Here is a 14,744-nt window from a genome sequence, read left to right as displayed (position 1 = left end):
TATATACTTGTTACTTTTCCTTAATAATCAATAGAAGACGAAATCTATGTTATATCAATTTTCATTGGTAAAAAAAAATATATTCCGCAAATGCAAAAATAAATATGCAATTGCACGAAAGGTTAAGATATTTTTGCGATCGCATAAATAGGATTATGAAATTGCATATATAATCATGCAACTTAATAATTATTTATGCCATCGCATAAATACAATTATGCCATTGCATAAATACAATTATGCCATTGCATAAATACAATTAGCAGAGTCAAAATTGAGCAATAAATTAGCATAACCACGGTAGGTATAGTGTCCGGCTGAGATCGTGTTTTTTTTTTCGAGTGAATCTGGCCACTTTTTTCGAGTGATATTACATGCGATCAGACCGGTTTACTGCTATTTCGCAAGTATATATATGCTACTTTAATGCATGACTGTTCATCTTGTTCTGAATACTATACAGAGTTTGAGCACAAACTACGCACAATTTCTTTGAATTTTACTTTGAATTCAGCGTTTTACATTGTCCGTGTTTTTTCGAGAGCATATTTAAAACGTCTAGGTTTTTCAACAAACGGTCCGGTGTTTTCAAAGAAAAATATGAATAAGAATTTAAAAAAAAACTTTCTTTGCATTTAGAATTGACTTTTTTAGTTTATAACTGTAATTTAGTGAAGAAAAATATTAAATTTCCCCAATAAGTCACAAAAGCATATTACAATGTTGATCAAGTTTAACCATTTTCGATTTAATGCTAATTTTCTGTACTGTACTTGTACATTTTTTCCCATAGGGTTCTATGTTAAACTGTGTTGCAAAGTGACAGTCAACCTGTACCAAACACTAAAAATTAGCAGTGTCATTTATTTGATATTTAGTTTTAATGCTCAAGACTGTAATGGAGGAGACACTAATTGCATGGATTACCAAATGATTCTGATAAGATATGTTCCACAACTTTGATTTTGGATAGCAGCAAAAACTCAAAATTAGGAGAGAAACACATTGGGTACATTTCTGTATGATGTGGTTTTAATATGCGAGATGGTATCTGAGAACCTGCATGCATGTACTGTTTGTATGGTTCTATTCATATTCCTTTGTGGTGGTCATTTCTTACTTGGGTTTGTCCACAAAAGCTGTAAACTAGTTAAGGATCTTCCCAATATCATTGGTAAAAATTTCGTTTAAATGTCGAAACTGTTTCTTAGAAGATATTTTTAAACAGTTTTAGGTAATGACAATACCTGGCATGACACTTGGGGCTAGATAAGCTAGAAAATACACTACTGTGTTATTTTGCTTCTTTTTTTAAAAAGTCTTCTCCAAGGCCTGGTGGAAGTAAAAAAAAAATTTGACCAATATGAAAATGATATCAATTAAAGAACCTTTGTGAGCATGCTTCAAAGACTCATAACTCCTACAAAAGTCAACTGATAAAACTTCTTGTGGATATGAACATCTACATAATATGTAGTTCAAATGTAAATAAACTGCTTCAATCTCCCCTTAACTACTTACATTGAATGGATGCTACTTCAACAATTCCTTGTGCTGAAAGACTAATCAGCTTACTTCACAGTTCATTTGCAGATGTGAGTTGTCTGTCAAATCTTTATTTTACAAAAAATGCATTTTCATAACAATAAACTGAGCTCAAAGCAAAGCACTTTAACAATACACTTAGACAAAGAGCTCAATCCAGTGATATATTTTGAAGTACAGGCCCTTCATGAACATCTGCCCTTCATAACCACATCTATGATCTAACAAACCTGCCAAACTACATGGATCAGAAGTCCTGAAAAAGACATGTAATTTTTTTATATAACATGTACGTACCCCTGTTAAAACTTATACAAAGTTTTGGTAAAAACATTTGGTACCTAGCAAATAGTTGTCGCTTCATGCACAAATTAATATATGCTGAGTGCCCCTCTTTTTGAAATAAGAACATACTTCCACCTAATCATATACATGTATAGTCAACAGGTGAACAAACATTCAAAACTATGAAATGTTTTCAGACTTACCAGTGTCTATTTACGTCACAACTGAATCAATATATATACACATATGTAAGACTCAGATTGAGGTCCAGTCTTTTATCAACCTCCATTCATCAAGTCAACGTCAAAATCTGACGTCATAATAAAATAAGATTCCATATCTACGACCAATTATATACCCCTCTAATACATGTATAATCAATGTCCCAATAGTATTGGCTTCTCTAATTGATATCCTTTTTACAGACTAGCCGCAATGAAATCACAGTTTTATAAAATGGTAGGTTGAACCTTATACTCAAAAAATTGTGAAATATATAATATTTTAAATCTATCTTGCAAATACATGTAATAATACTTTTCAACAATTGACTGTACTTTTGTCTTATTTTGTCTGTTGTTTGAGACTGTATATTGACCTTTAGATGTCTTTCAATTATCTTTGGTGTTGGGTTGTCGTCTTATTGTTGTATATATCCATGTGGCATTTATTTATATGAATATGAAAAGAATTTGACAACAGAGATCGAGAGGATGAACTTCTTTCACCAAAATATTAATATGCATGTACATCTAAGATGATGTTGATGGTTGTCTTATTGTCATTTTCTGATGTTTGAACTTATATTTTTAAGCTGAAACATGTAAATAAGCCAACGATTTAATGTCAATAGACTATGACTAAGGGTTTGACCAACTAATCTCCATGTTATAATGCTGATACATGTACAACAACATACCAAATATCATTGACTTACCATTACTGGTTCCCCTCAAACTGAACTAAGCAGATTTAGCATATAAAATTATAAAATGTTTAAAGTTAATAGACAATGAATTTTGGATGTTTGGGGGACAAGCCATGAATATCCATAAAGTGAGATATGCAAATGCTCCTTCGACTGCATTATAGTACATACCACATTTCATTGACTTCCCATAAGTGGTTCCTGTTAATCTAACCTTCATGTAATTATTGATTGATTGATTTGTGTTTTAAGGCCACTTTCAGTACAGTAATTGCTGCACTATCAGCTATTTTGTAGTAAATAGTTTTTATAGGTGGAGGAAGCAGGAGTGACCAGAGAGAACCACCAACCGTCGGTAGGAAGATTGGCAATCCTAGTCAATTAATATTACATCAATCTTTAGTCTTATGAAGTTTGGCAAATGTTACCAATTATTTACTTTGCCAAAATGTGTCCAAATTTTTACTCTCCAAAACGTGTCCTACAATTGTTATTCACCGAAAACTTGTCCACTTTATAAAAACTTTTAGCTCTAATATGTCCTCAGTATTAATGCAATTTTAACACTCTCAGATGTGTCCATTTCACATCCCCAAATAGTCCAATTATTAACTTCGCCAAAATGTGTCCAAATTTTTCATCTCCAAAACTTGTCCTACAATTATTATTCACCGAAAACTTGTCCACTTTATAAAATGTTCTAATATGTCCTCAGTATTAATGCAATAACCTTTACGGCATTCAATGATGGGAGGGGGACACGACTGAAGACGTCGGGTTTCGGTCATTTCTAAAAAAAGAATAAAGCCACTATATCCAAGGACATCTAGAGGAAAGGTGTAGTGATCCGTATAGTCCAAGATGTGGTACACTATGCACAGTGAAAGATGAAATCACTGACTTAATTCTTCTCTCAAATAAATAGACACCAGACAAGAAAAAGAATATCACAATAAAAAATTATCTTCACTTGCGAGCTTTTATCATTTTTTTATCAATATGATTATTATTGGTATAATTATAGATGAAGGTATTTCACACTTAAAAAATATCTTATACATTTTATCTTGCAAGCTTTCACTAGACTAGTGCCAGTTTTCTCAGTGCTTCAACTATTGATTAAGTGGTCATTTATAGTTTATTCAAAGTCGGTTGTTTATATTTAGCATAATTGCAAATTTAATTTGCAACACATACATTAACTCTTGACTGGTGATTGCTTAATGTCCAGTGGCAAATATTTCATGCATATGTAGAGCAAACATAAGGATTGCAATTAGTTAGTTTTGTACAGTTAAATTCATTGTTTACAAAGTCAATTCTTTTGTACTAATATACTGTAGTGATGCCTAAATATCTTAATAATGTATCAGGGTACTGCACAGACGGCTTCTTGTAGGAGTGGTTTCTGTGCTTTTAGATAGTAACTGTTCCAACTTTTTTTAACAAAACAAAAGGAAGGATCCTGTAATAATATCGATTTGATTTATATTTAAACTATGTGTGATTAATTTACAAATCACTATTTTTAAATAACAATGGACACGATTGTGCGTTCATAAAAGGGAGATGTTTTGGCTTTATATGGATCTTTTGGGAGATTGGCCACTTTTGGGCTTTATAAAAAGGACACTTTTTGGTGTTCATTGATGTCTGACATAAAGACACTTTTTGGGGATGGACATGGTTCTGAGTTTTAAATGATAATGTCACATGATTATTCAATGATGTCAGGTTCTCTATTATTCTAGAACATCGTCCACCATCTTTATGTGTGCATACACAATATCCTCATCATAAGTCATTTATCTTGTATAAACTTGAACAAAAACCATGACATGCAAAAGATATGTAAAATTGAGCATGGAAATGGAGAATGCACGGTTACACATTAAATACAAAGATAGTGCAAATACAGATAATTCAGAAATTATGTTTGTCCGAAAAATCAGAGAATGAAAATGTCAACGACCCAAATTGTCAAGGTTCACATTTTTGTCCATTGTTTACATTTCTAAGTAACGGGATTGTTACTTACTGTCAGGAAAGTCGACGAAGCCCAAATACAATACAAATCAATTGTAAATAATGCTCAACGAAATGAAATTACAGAAAACAAAAAGTTATTTTCTTAATTGTCTAACAAGATCATTGACATGTCTCATTCATGGATTTGTTTATGGCGCGATAGATCCTTACTCACTTTCGCTTCACATAACAAAAGTGTATAGAATTTCAGTGTTAAAAAATATAAACATACCTAATATAAAAATAAGCAGATGTGGTATGATTGCCAATGAGACAACTCTCCACAAAGAAACCAAATGACACAGAAATTAACAACTAAAGGTCACCGTACATGTACAGCCTTCAACAAAAACATTATGAGTAAAACCAATACCGATAGTCAGCTATAAAAGGCCCCGAATGACAAATGTAAATTAAAACAATTCAAACGAAAAAACTAACGGCCTAATTTATGTACAAAATAATGAACGAAAAATAGATATCATACACAGAAACAAACGACAACTACTGAATTACAGGCTCCTGACTCGGGACAGGCACATAGAGAATGTGGCGGGGTTAAACATGTTAGCGGGCGCACAACCATCCACCTAATCCTGGACAGTGGTGTTACAGTACAACATAAGAACAAACTATAAAAATTAGTTGAAAAAGGCTTAACTCATCAGATGGATACAACTAGAAATACATCTAACAAAAACACAGAGTGGACGTGGCAGGGTACTTATAAGCATGGTATACGTAATATATATATATATCTTTGTCAAGATTGAAATATTACCTTAACAGTGTACTTCACTTAGGAATTACATTTGAGCGGCAGGAAAAAGTTTGATTCCAAGTAATGCTTAGAGTTGAAATTATTATCGTTTACTTTTGTTAAGACTGCAATGCTGCCATATATGATGCAAACTTGTGCAGTTTCAGCTGCATCAACTAAATTACAAATGATTTTAAAAAAAAAATCAACCTGGTTACGCTTTTAACTAGTGTCTAGCTATCCAGTAATTCTTATCCTGTAATTCTCTTTATAAAAAGCTATCCTGCAATTCGTCATCCTGCAATTGCGTTTAGAAAACTACTTGAGCGACAATTTTATTTTTCTTTAAAATCATAGTTTTTGACTTTTTTGTTCGAAAACAAGATTAATATAGAAAATAAAAGATTTGTATATCCGATTAACAAAATTTTAACTTTAGTTTTGCAGATTTCTAACTCATATTTCCGGTTTTGTAATAAGAAATTACAATAAAAAAATCATTATGACGATTCAAATAAAGTATTATCTGTCCAGGATGTAAAACTAAAGAATTTTGAAGTAAAATATTTTTTTCATGGTATACCGACTTAAAAACTTCTATTTGAAACTGGGCAACCTACCTTCCAACCTATTGCTACGGCAGTTCTTTATGGCTAGGGATTATAGACGCCGCCCTAATGAATAGCTATTGGATAGTACTACAATATGAGGATAAAGAATTTCTGGGGTAAGCATTCTGAAAGGCCGAACATTTCGTCCGTAACACGGAAAAAAGTAAAATTTGATAAAATACGCATTGGGCACTTTCCAACCTATTGCCTCGGCAGTTCTATATGGCTAGGTATTATAGACTCTGGTTTAATAAATAGCTTTTGGATAGTACTACAGCGTGAGGGTAAAGAATTTCTGAAGTAAATATTCTTAAAGGCCGAAAACTTCGTTCGAAACATAGAAATAAAGCCAAATTCGATAAAATACGCGTTGGGGACATCCACTTTCGACCCATTGTCTCGGTTGTTCTTTATGGCTAGGGATTATAGACGCCGCCCTAATGAATAGCTATTAAATAGTACTACAACGTGAGGATAAAAAATGTCTGGGGTAAACATTCTGAAAGGCCGAAAATTTCGTCCGTAACACGGATAAAAAGTCAAATTTGATAAAATGCGCATTGGGCACTTTCCAACCTATTGCCTCGGCAGTTCTGTATGGCTAGGGATTATAGACTCTGCTCTAATAAATAGCTATTGAATAGTACTACAGCGGGAGGATAATGAATTTTAGGGGTAAGCATTCTTAGAGGCCAAAAATTTCGCTCGAAACATAGAAATAAAACCAAATTCCATAAAATACGTGTTGGGGACATCCACTTTCCGACCCATTGTCTCGGTTGTTTTTTATGACTAGGGATTATAGACGCCGCCCTAATGAATAGCTATTGGATAGTACTACAACGTGAGGATAACGAATTTCTGGGGTATGCATTCTGAAACGCCGAAAAATTCGTCCGTAACACGGATAAAAAGTCAAATTTGATAAAATAAGCATTGGGCACTTTCCAACCTATTGCCTCGTCAGTTCTGTATGGCTACAGATTATGGACTCTGCTTACAAAAATAGCTTTTGGATCGTACTATAGCGGGAGGGTAATACATTTTTGGGGTAAGCATTCTTAAAGGCCGAAAATTTCGCTCGAAACATAGAAATAAAGCCAAATTCGATAAAATACGCGTTGGGGACACCCACTTTTCGACCCATTGTCTCGGTTGTTCTTTATGGCTAGGGATTATAGACGCTGCCCTAATGAATAGCTATTGGATAGTACTACAACTCGTGGATAAAGAATTTCTGGAGAAAGCATTCTGAAAGGCCGAAAATTTCGCTCGAAACATAGAAATAAAGCCAAATTCGATAAAATACGCATTGGCGACACCCACTTTCCAACCCATAGTCTCGGTTGTTCCTTATGATTAGGGATTATAGACGCTGCCCTAATGCACAGCTTTTGGATAGTACTACAACGTGAGGGTAAATAATTTCTGGGGTAAGCCTTCTTAAAGGCCGAAACTCGAAACATGGAAAAATGCCAAATTGTATAAAATACGCACTGGAGTCACCACTTCCCAACCAATTGTCTCGGTAGTTCTTAATGGCTACGGATTAGAGACTCTGCTTCAATTAATAGCTATTAGATAGTAAGACATCGGGATGGTAAAGAATTTCTGGGTAAAGTCTTTAAAAAGGCTGAAAATTTCGTTCGAAACATGGAAAAAAGCCAAATTGAATCACATTCGTACTGGGGTCACCACTTTCAAACCAATTGTCTCGGTAGTTTTTCATGGCTAGGGATTAGAGACTCTTATTCAAAGAATATTTCTTAGATAGTACTACATCGAGATAGTAAAGAATTTCTGGGGTAAGCCTTCTTAAAGGCCGAAAATTACGTTCGAAGCATGGAAACAAAGCCAAATTGTATCAAATTTGTACTGGGGTCACCACTTCCAGACCAATTGTCTCGGTAGTTTTTTATGGCTAGGGATTAGAGACTCTGATTCAAAGAATAGCTCTTAGATAGTTCTAATAGTACTTCATCGGGATAGTAAAGAATTTCTGTGGTAAGCCTTCTTAATGGCCGAAAATTCGTCCGAAACATGGAAAAAAAGCCAAATTGTAGAAAATACGCACTGGGGTCACCCACTTCCCAACCAATTGTCTAGGTAGTTCTTTATGGCTAGGGATTAGAGACTCTTATTCAATGAATAGCTATTAGACATTACTCCATCGGGATAGTAAAGAATTTCCGGGGAAAACTTTCTTATTAAAGGCCGAAATTTTCGTTCGAAACATGGTAAAAAGCCAAATTGTATCAAATTCGTACTGGGGTCACCACTTCCTAACCAATTGTCTCGTTAGTTTTTTATGGCTAAGGACTAGAGACTCTGCTTCAAGGAATATTTATTAGATAGTACTACATCGAGATAGTAAAGAATTTCTGGGAAAAGCCTTCTTAAAGGCCGAAACTTTCGTTCGAAGCATGGAAAAAAAGCCAAATTGTATAAAATTTGTACTGGGGTCACCACTTCCCAACCAATTGTCTCGGTAGTTTTTTATGGCTAGGGATTAGAGACTCTAATTCAAAGATTAGCTCTTAGATAGTACTACTAGTACTGCATCGGGATATTAAAGAATTTCTGGGGTAAGTCTTCTTAATGGCCGAAAATTTCGTTCGAAACATGGAAACAAAGCCAAATTGTAGAAAATACGCACTGGGGTCACCCACTTCCAAACCAATTGTCTCGGTAGTTCTTTATGGCTAGGGATTAGAGATTCTGATTCAATGAATAGCTATACAACATTACTCCATCGGGATAGTAAAGAATTTCTGGGGTAAAGTTTTTTAAAGGCCGAAAATTTCGTGCGAAACATGGTAAAAAGCCAAATTGTATCAAATTCGTACTGGGGTCACCACTTCCCAACCAATTGTCTCGGTAGTTCTTTATGGCTATGGATTAGAGACTCTGATTCAATGAATAGCTATTAGACATTACTCCATCGGGATAGTAAAGAATTTTTGGGGTAAGCTTTCTTAAAGGCCGAAAATTTCGTTCGGAATATGGTAAAAAGCCAAATTGTATCAAATTCGTACTGGGGTCAGCACTTCCCAACCAATTGTCTTGGTAGTTCTTTATGGCTAGGGATTAGAGACTCTGCTTCAAAGAATATTTCTTAGATAGTAAGACATCGGGATAGTAAAGAATTTCTGGGGTAAGCCTTCAAAAAGGCCGAAAAATTCGTTCGAGACTTGGAAAAAAGCCAAATTGATTCACATTCGTACTGGGGTCACCACTTCCTAACCAATTGTCTCGTTAGTTTTTTATGGCTAAGGACTAGAGACTCTGCTTCAAGGAATATTTATTAGATAGTACTACATCGAGATAGTAAAGAATTTCTGGGTAAAGCCTTCTTTAAGGCAGAAAATTTCGTTCGAAGCATGGAAAAAAGCCAAATTGTATCAAATTTGTACTGGGGTCACCACTTCCCAACCAATTGTCTCGATAGTTTTTTATGGAGACTCTGATTCAAAGAATATCTCTTAGATAGTACTACTAGTACTACATCGGGATAGTAAATAATTTCTGGGGTAAGCCTTCTTAATGGCAGAAAATTTCGTTCGAAACATAGAAATAAAGCCAAATTCGATAAAATACGCGTTGGGGACATCCACTTTCCGACCCATTGTCTCGGTTGTTCTTTATAACTAGGGATTATAGACGCCTCCCTAATGAATAGCTATTATATAGTACTACAACGTGAGGATAAAAAATGTCTGGGGTAAGCATTCTGAAAGGCTGAAAATTTCGTCCGTAACACGGATAAAAAGTCAAATTTGATAAAATACGCATTGGGCACTTTCCAACCTATTGCCTTGGCAGTTCTGTATGGCTAGGGATTATAGACTCTGCTCTAATAAATAGCTATTGAATAGTACTACAGCGGGAGGGTAATGAATTTTTGGAGTAAGCATTCTTAAAGGCCAAAAATTTCGCTCGAAACATAGAAATAAAACCAAATTCCATAAAATACGCGTTGGGGACACCCACGTTCCGACCCATTGTCTTGGTTGTTTTTTATGACTAGGGATTATAGACGCCGCCCTAATGAATAGCTATTGGATAGTAATACAACGTGAGGATAAAGAATTTCTGGGGTATGCATTCTGAAACGCCGAAAAATTCGTCCGTAACACGGATAAAAGTCAAATTTGATAAAATAAGCATTGGGCACTTTCCAACCTATTGCCTCGTCAGTTCTGTATGGCTACGGATTATGGACTCTGCTTACATAAATAGCTTTTGGATAGTACTACAGCGGGAGGGTAATAAATTTTTGGGGTAAGCATTCTTAAAGGCCGAATATTTCGCTCGAAACATAGAAATAAAGCCAAATTCGATAAAATACGCGTTGGGGACACCCACTTTTCGACCCATTGTCTCGGTTACTTTTTATGGCTAGGGATTATAGACGCTGCCCTAATGAATAGCTATTGGTTAGTACTACAACTCGTGGATAAAGAATTTCTGGAGAAAGCACTCTGAAAGGCCGAAAATTTCGCTCGAAACATAGAAATAAAGCCAAATTCGATAAAATACGCATTGGCGACACCCACTTTCCAACCCATAGTCTCGGTTGTTCCTTATGATTAGGGATTATAGACGCTGCCCTAATGCACAGCTTTTGAATAGTACTACAACGTGGGGGTAAATAATTTCTGGGGTAAGCTTTCTTAAAGGCCGAAACTCGAAACATGGAAAAATGCCAAATTGTATAAAATACGCACTGGAGTCACCACTTCCCAACCAATTGTCTCGGTAGTTCTTAATGGCTACGGATTAGAGACTCTGCTTCAATTAATAGCTATTAGATAGTAAGACATGGGGATGGTAAAGAATTTCTGGGTTAAGCCTTCAAAAAGGCTGAAAATTTCGTTCGAAACATGGAAAAAAGCCAAATTGAATCACATTCGTACTGGGGTCACCACTTTCCAACCAATTGTCTCGGTAGTTTTTCATGGCTAGGGATTAGAGACTCTTATTGAAAGAATATTTCTTAGATAGTACTACATCGAGATAGTAAAGAATTTCTGGGGTAAGCCTTCTTAAAGGCCGAAAATTACGTTCGAAGCATGGAAACAAAGCCAAATTGTATCAAATTTGTACTGGGGTCACCACTTCCCAACCAATTGTCTCGGTAGTTTTTTATGGCTAGGGATTAGAGACTCTGATTCAAAGAATAGCTCTTAGATAGTACTAATAGTACTACATCGGGATAGTTAAGAATTTCTGTGGTAAGCCTTCTTAATGGCCGAAAATTCGTCCGAAACATGGAAAAAAAGCCAATTCTTTAAATCAGGGTCTCTAATCCCTAGCCACAAAAAACTACCGAGACAGTTGGTTGGGAAGTGGTGACCCCAGTACAAATTTTATACAATTTGGCTTTTTTTCCATGCTTCGAACGAAATTTTCGGCCTTTAAAAAGGCTGTACCCAGAAATTCTTTACTATCTCGATGTAGTGCTATATCTAAGAAATATTCTTTGAAGCAGAGTCTCTAATCCCTAGCCATAAAGAACTACCAAGACAATTGGTTGTGAAGTGGTGACCCCAGTACAAATTTGATACAATTTGGCTTTTTACCATGTTTCGAACGAAATTTTCGGCCTTTAATAAGAAAACTTACCCCGGAAATTCTTTACTATCCCGATGGAGTAATGTCTAATAGCTATTCATTGAATCAGAGTCTCTAATCCCTAGCCGTAAAGAACTACCGAGATAATTGGTTGGGAAGTGGGTGACCCCAGTGCGTATTTTCTACAATTTGGATTTTTTTCCATGTTTCGGACGAATTTTCGGCCATTAAGAAGGCTTACCACAGAAATTCTTTACTATCCCGATGTAGTACTATTAGTACTATCTAAGAGCTATATTTTGAATCAGAGTCTCTAATCCCTAGCCATAAAAAAACTAATGAGACAATTGGTTGGGAAGTGGTGACCCCAGTACGAATGTGATACAATTTGGCTTTTTTCCATGTTTCGAACGAAATTTTCAGCCTTTTTTAAGGCTTTACCCGGAAATTCTTTACCATCCTGATGTCTTACTATCTAATAGCTATTCATTGAAGCAGAGTCTCTAATCAGTAGCCATTAAGAACTACCGCGACAATTGGTTGGGAAGTGGTGATTCCAGTGCGTATTTTATACAATTTGGCATTTTTCCATGTTTCGAGTTTCGGCCTTTAAGAAGGCTTACCCCAGAAATTATTTACCCTCACGTTGTAGTACTATCTAAGAAATATTCTTTGAAGCAGATTCTCTAATCCCTAGCCATGAAAAACTACCGAGACAATTGGTTGGGAAGTGGTGACCCCAGTACGAATGTGATACAATTTGGCTTTTTTCCATGTTTCGAACGAAATTTTCAGCCTTTTTGAAGGCTTTACCCGGAAATTCTTTACCATCCTGATGTCTTACTATCTAATAGCTATTCATTGAAGCAGAGTCTCTAATCCGTAGCCATTAAGAACTACCGAGACAATTGGTTGGGAAGTGGTGACTCCAGTGCGTATTTTATACAATTTGGCATTTTTCCATGTTTCGAGTTTCGGCCTTTAAGAAGGCTTACCCCAGAAATTATTTACCCTCACGTTGTAGTACTATCCAATAGCTGTGCATTAGGGCAGCGTCTATAATCCCTTACCATAAGGAACAACAAAGACTATGGGCTGGAAAGTGGGTGTCGCCAATGCGTATTTTATCGAATTTGGCTTTATTTCTATGTTTCGAGCGAAATTTTCGGCCTTTAAGAATGCTTACCCCAAAAATTCATTACTCGTCCGCTGTAGTACTATCCAATAGCTATTTATTAAAGCAGAGTCCATAATCCGTAGCCATACAGAACTGACGAGGCAATAGGTTGGAAAGTGCCCAATGCTTATTTTATCAAATTTGACTTTTTATCTGTGTTACGGACGAATTTTTCGGCGTTTCAGAATGCATACCTCAGAAATTCTTTATCCTCACGTTGTAGTACTATCCAATAGCTATTTATTAGGGCGGCGTCTATAATCCATAGTCATAAAAAACAACCGAGACAATGGGTCGGAAAGTTGGTGTCCCCAACGCGTATTTTATGGAATTTGGTTTTATTTCTATGTTTCGAGCGAAATTTTTGGCCTTTAGGAATGCTTACCCCAGAAATTCATTACCCTCCCGCTGTAGTTCTATTCAATAGCTATTTATTAGAGCAGAGTCTATAATCCCTAGCCATACAGAACTGCCGAGGCAATAGGTTGGAAAGTGCCCAATGCGTACTTTATCAAATTTTACTTTTTCCGTGTTACGGACGAAATTTTCAGCCTTTCAGAATGCTTACCCCAGAAATTCTTTATCCTCACGTTGTAGTACTATCCAATAGCTATTCATTAGGGTGGCGTCTATTATCACTAGCCATAAAGAACAACCGAGACAATGGGTCAGAAAGTGGGTGTCTCCAACGCGTATTTTATCGAATTTGGATTTATTTCTATGTTTCGAGCGAAATTTTCGGCCTTTAAGAATGCTTACCCCAGAAATCATTTAACCTCCCGCTGTAGCACTATCCAATAGCTATTTATTAGAGCAGAGTCTATAATCACTTGCCATACAGAACTGCCGAGGCAATAGGTTGGAAAGTGCCCAATGCGTATTTTATCAAATTTTACTTTTTCCGTGTTACGGACGAAATTTTCGGACTTTCAATATGCTTACCTCAGAAATTCTTTATCCTCACGTTTTAGTACTATTCAATAGCTTTTCATTAGGGTGGCGTGTATAATCCCTTACCATAAAGAACAACCGAGACAATGGGTCGGAAAGTGGGTACCCCAATGCGTATTTTATCGAATATGGCTTTATTTCCATGTTTCAGACGCAATTCTCGGCCTCTAGGAATGCTTACCCCAGAAATTCTTTGCCCTCTCGTTGTAGTATTATCCAGTAGCTATTTATTAGAGCAGAGTCTATAATCCCTAGCCATACAGAACTGCCCAGGCAATAGGTTAGAAAGTGCCAAATGCGTTTTTTATCAAATTTGACTTTTTTCCGTGTTACGGACGAAATTTTCGGCCTTTAAAAAGGCTTACTCCAGAAATTCTTTACTATCCCGATGTAGTACTAACTAATAGCTATTCATTGCAGTAGAGTCTCTAATCCCTAGCCACAAAGAACTATCGAGACAATTGGTTGGGAAGTGGGTGACCCCAGTGCGTATTTTCTACAATTTGGCTTTTTTTCCATGTTTCGAACGAAATTTTCTGCCATTAAGAAGGCTTACCCCAGAAATTATTTACTATCCCGATGTATTACTAGTAGTACTATCTAAGAGATATTCTTTGAATCAGAGTCTCCATAAAAAACTATCGAGACAATTGGTTGGGAAGTGGTGACCCCAGTACAAATTTGATACAATTTGGTTTTTTTCCATGCTTCGAACGAAATTTTCTGCCTTAAAGAAGGCTTTACCCAGAAATTCTTTACTATCTCGATGTAGTACTATCTAATAAATATTCCTTGAAGCAGAGTCTCTAGTCCTTAGCCATAAAAAACTAACGAGACAATTGGTTAGGAAGTGCACACGTGGTGACCCCAGTACGAATGTGAATC

At 35.9% G+C, this 14,744-nt stretch overlaps 1 protein-coding gene across 5 annotated transcripts in view; it reads right to left on the bottom strand.

Moving 5' to 3' along the window:
* LOC127738703 (uncharacterized) overlaps nucleotides 1-14,744 on the bottom strand; it is a 157,737-nt gene that overhangs the window by 55,220 nt on the left and 87,773 nt on the right. For 2 of the 5 annotated variants that reach the window (XM_052250046.1, XM_052250049.1), the window contains one exon: nucleotides 1,611-1,801. The exons of the other annotated variants lie outside the window; for them this stretch is intronic. In XM_052250046.1, the coding sequence (XP_052106006.1) occupies nucleotides 1,684-1,801 (118 nt within the window). In that variant the 3' untranslated portion in view covers nucleotides 1,611-1,683. Of the gene's footprint in view, nucleotides 1-1,610; nucleotides 1,802-14,744 lie in introns of those variants that run through there. 5 annotated transcript variants of the gene reach the window in all.

Source organism: Mytilus californianus, unplaced genomic scaffold (genome assembly GCF_021869535.1).
Source record: "Mytilus californianus isolate M0D057914Y unplaced genomic scaffold, xbMytCali1.0.p SCAF_4, whole genome shotgun sequence".
Taxonomy (NCBI): Eukaryota; Metazoa; Mollusca; class Bivalvia; order Mytilida; family Mytilidae; genus Mytilus; species Mytilus californianus.
This window is presented reverse-complemented; position numbering and strand designations above follow the sequence as displayed.